The sequence below is a fragment of the Copadichromis virginalis genome, linkage group LG3 (assembly GCF_057382275.1).
Source record: "Copadichromis virginalis isolate Kocher_CV1m ecotype Utaka linkage group LG3, C_Virginalis_male_GT1.1, whole genome shotgun sequence".
NCBI classification, from domain to species: Eukaryota; Metazoa; Chordata; class Actinopteri; order Cichliformes; family Cichlidae; genus Copadichromis; species Copadichromis virginalis.
The window spans coordinates 14,879,113-14,883,009 of record NC_140620.1 but is presented as its reverse complement, the minus strand read 5'-3'; the positions used below and the strand labels follow the sequence as shown (position 1 = coordinate 14,883,009).

At 42.7% G+C, this 3,897-nt stretch overlaps 1 protein-coding gene across 1 annotated transcript in view; it reads left to right on the top strand.

Moving 5' to 3' along the window:
- The window catches only part of LOC146712989 (uncharacterized), an 8,408-nt gene extending 4,781 nt beyond the window's left edge, over positions 1-3,627 (top strand). Inside the window, exons 2-3 of the mRNA XM_085446163.1 lie at positions 1,035-1,144; positions 1,816-3,627. Coding sequence (XP_085302289.1) covers positions 1,127-1,144; positions 1,816-2,814 — 1,017 coding nt within the window. The 5' untranslated portion in view covers positions 1,035-1,126 and the 3' untranslated portion in view covers positions 2,815-3,627. The remainder of the gene's footprint in view (positions 1-1,034; positions 1,145-1,815) is intronic.
- The last annotated feature ends 270 nt before the right edge of the window (positions 3,628-3,897 follow it).

Below are 3,897 nucleotides of genomic sequence, written 5' to 3'. Positions count from 1 at the left end.
CATAGCATGATGTTTCCACCCCCATGCTTCACAGTAGGTATGGTGTTCTTGGGATGCAACTCAGTATTCTTCGTCCTCCAAACACGACGAGTTGAGTTTATACCAAAAAGTTCTACTTTGGTTTCATCTGACCACATGACATTCTCCCAATCCTCTGCTTTATCATCCATGTGCTCTCTGGCAAACTTCAGACGGGCCTGGACATGCACTGGCTTCAGCAGCGGAACACGTCTGGCACTGCGGGATTTGATTCCCTGCCGTTGTAGTGTGTTACTGATGGTGACCTTTGTTACTTTGGTCCCAGCTCTCTGCAGGTCATTCACCAGGTCCCCCCGTGTGGTTCTGGGATCTTTGCTCACCGTTCTCATGATCATTTTGACCCCACGGGATGAGATCTTGCGTGGAGCCCCAGATCGAGGGAGATTATCAGTGGTCTTGTATGTCTTCCATTTTCTGATGATTGCTCCCACAGTTGATTTCTTCACACCAAGCTGCTTGCCTATTGTAGATTCACTCTTCCCAGTCTGGTGCAGGTCTACAATACTTTTCCTGGTGTCCTTCGAAAGCTCTTTGGTCTTGGCCATGGCGGAGTTTGGAGTCTGACTGTTTGAGGCTGTGGACAGGTGTCTTTTATACAGATGATGAGTTCAAACAGGTGCCATTCATACAGGTAACGAGTGGGGGACAGAAAAGCGTCTTACAGAAGACGTTACAGGTCTGTGAGAGCCAGAGATTTTCCTTGTTTGAGGTGACCAAATACTTATTTTCCACTCTGATTTACGAATAAATTCTTTACAAATCCTACCATGTGAATTCATGGATTTTTTTTTCACATTCTGTCTCTCACAGTTGAAGTGTACCTCTGGTGCAAATTACTGACCTCTGTCATCATTTTAGGTGGGGGAACTTGCACAATCGGTGGCTGACTAAATACTTTTTTGCCCCACTGTATTTGTGTACATGACAGCATTGCTGTCCAGCATTGTGTTTATCAAAACTCTTTTTACAAATCCTGCTGTGTGTGTGTCCCCCAGGTGATTAACAGGAGGAGAAGAGTCTGGTGGTGCAACGGAGGAACAATTTCATCCATTTGGACTCAGCTCAGCCACTACAGAGGAAACAATCAATGACTTCAACACAAAAGGTGAGAAAAATATCACAGTTACAATTAGGGATGCACCGATACTGGTATCGGGGCCGATACTGTAAAATGTGTGTGTACTCATACTCGTAAAAGTTAAGCGATACCATGAACCGATAATAATGTAGCCCGGATGGGAATTTGGGAGTAGATACTCATAATTCCCATGAACTTAAACGCCACTGTAACATAAGGTGTTCACAGTTGATGTTATGTGATGTAACTGTACCCAGAATGTAATTTGCCCTGTAATATGTCACAAGGTAAATACAGGTAATTAGAGCAATCAAACTGTTATGTTAATCATAAAGTATTATTTTATGGTATGTAACTCTGAATGGAGTTTAAATATTGTTCAGAGTTCTAATTTCTTGTAACAGAAGTTACAAGAAAATACAAAGATCATATTTTATAAGCATACATTGAAACAACAATATCATCAGTTGAACTTGAAATTTCTTATGCGTGAAAGATTTTCTCTGCTGATCAATGTCATTTTCATTACAACTCTCATTGTAGCATATCATTGTAATGTGATACTGCCACCAGAAGGTGGTGGAAACACACCAACAATGTGTTTGTTGACATGTTTGATTCAACCAATGGAGGGAGTTTCAGTTTGTTCCACGACTGCATTTCACTCACTGCCTCTGTTTGTATCTCTGTCACTGCAGGACCAACATGGAGCGAAAAGTCAGCGCTCTCAGGAGGCTGACAAACCACACAGAAGAAAGGGAGAGAAAACCTACAGCTGTGATGAGTGTGGAAAGTCTTTTACCGGGGGTGGAAACTTAAAAAGACACCAAGTCATCCACAGTGGATTTAAACCATACAGCTGTGACTTGTGTGGAAAGTCTTTTACCGGGGGTGGAAACTTAAAAAGACACCAAGTCATCCACAGTGGAGTTAAACCTTACAGCTGTGACTTCTGTGGAAAGTCTTTTACCCAGGCTGGAGACTTAAAAAGACACCAAGTCATCCACAGTGGAGTTAAACCTTACAGCTGTGACTTGTGTGGAAAGTCTTTTACCCTGGCTGGACACTTGAAAAAACACCAACTCATCCACAGTGGATTTAAACCTTACAGCTGTGACTTCTGTGGAAAGTCTTTTACCCAGGCTGTAAGCTTAAAAAGACACCAACTCATCCACAGTGGAGTTAAACCGTACAGCTGTGACTTGTGTGGAAAGTCTTTTACCGGGGGTGGAAACTTAAAAACACACCAACTCATCCACAGTGGATTTAAACCTTACAGCTGTGAGTTGTGTGGAAAGTCTTTTACCCAGGCTGTAAACTTAAAAACACACCAACTCATCCACAGTGGAGTTAAACCGTACAGCTGTGACTTGTGTGGAAAGTCTTTTACCGGGGGTGGAAACTTAAAAACACACCAACTCATCCACAGTGGAGTTAAAGCGTACAGCTGTGACTTGTGTGGAAAGTCTTTTACCGACGGTGGAAACTTAAAAAGACACCAACTCATCCACAGTGGATTTAAACCTTACAACTGTGAGTTGTGTGGAAAGTATTTTACCCAGGCTGGAAGCTTAAAAAAACACCAACTCATCCACAGTGGATTTAAAGCACACAACTGTGAGTTGTGTGGTAAGGCTTTTGCTCTAAATAGCGACTTACAGAGGCATCTAGTTACCCACTCTGGAATTAAGGCGTAGAGGTGCGACTTTTGTGGAAAAAGTTTCAGTGACAAACAGTACCGAAATATTCACCTACGGATTCACACTGGAATTGATGTTTCCTGCTGTGACCAGTGTGGGAAACTGTTTACAACAGATGCACAGTTACAACAACACACTGAGGAGAGACCTTATAAATGTGACCTGTGTGAGAAGACTTTTAAAGCTCCACATCAGCTGAAAAAGCACCAACAGATCCACACCAGAAAGTAACTCTAGAAGTGCAGTTACTGTGAGGATGTATTTATGTTTTATCTTGTAATTTTAACCTGATTGTTTGGAAAAAGTCTGATCAGTAAACTTATGGAGTTATACTGAATGAACTGTTTGGAAAAATGAAGAAGTAACCTGAGTTTTATAGTGTAAACAGTAAAATTTAATTGGACGTTGGCAGAGATGCTTTTTATTTCAGGCGACGTTCAGGATAAAAACGTTGAAGGAATTCCCTGACATACAATGTCTTTGTTTAGAAGTGGAGAGAAGCACACTGATCCATTTCTCAACCCTGTCGTCACTGTGGTGGTGGGAAAGCGTTTCTCTTTAACTTTTGTGGAAAAACCTCCAATCACGAACGGGACCTAAAACCACATCAACGTAGCCACACTGGAGACAAAATGAACTACTGCAAAGAATGTGGGAGGGGCTTCCACACACCAAGTACATTAAAAATATGTCTGTGAAGGTTCTCAGTCATCCAGGTCATCGTAGTCAAAGGAGCTTGCAAAGAAAAGCGTCTGGACTTCTTTAAGTTGCTTGAAGACGTTTCACCTCTCATCCGAGAAGCTTCTTCAGTTCTAAGGTCAAATGGTGGAGAGTCCCAGATAAAAACCTAGTGGGAGTGACCCCCACAGAGGGACAAAAGGATCCCCTGATGATCCTCTAATCACCTGAGCCAAGGTGTGAAATTGGGTGTGGGACCCAATCAGCCAGAGTTTCGGGTGTGTTCATTGTGAAACCTGGCCCCACCTTGTCATGCGAATTCCTGAGGTCAGATGGCCCAGGATGTGAGTGGGCGTTAAGGCGTCTGGGAAGGGATCTCAAAACTGGATTATAGATGGCAGA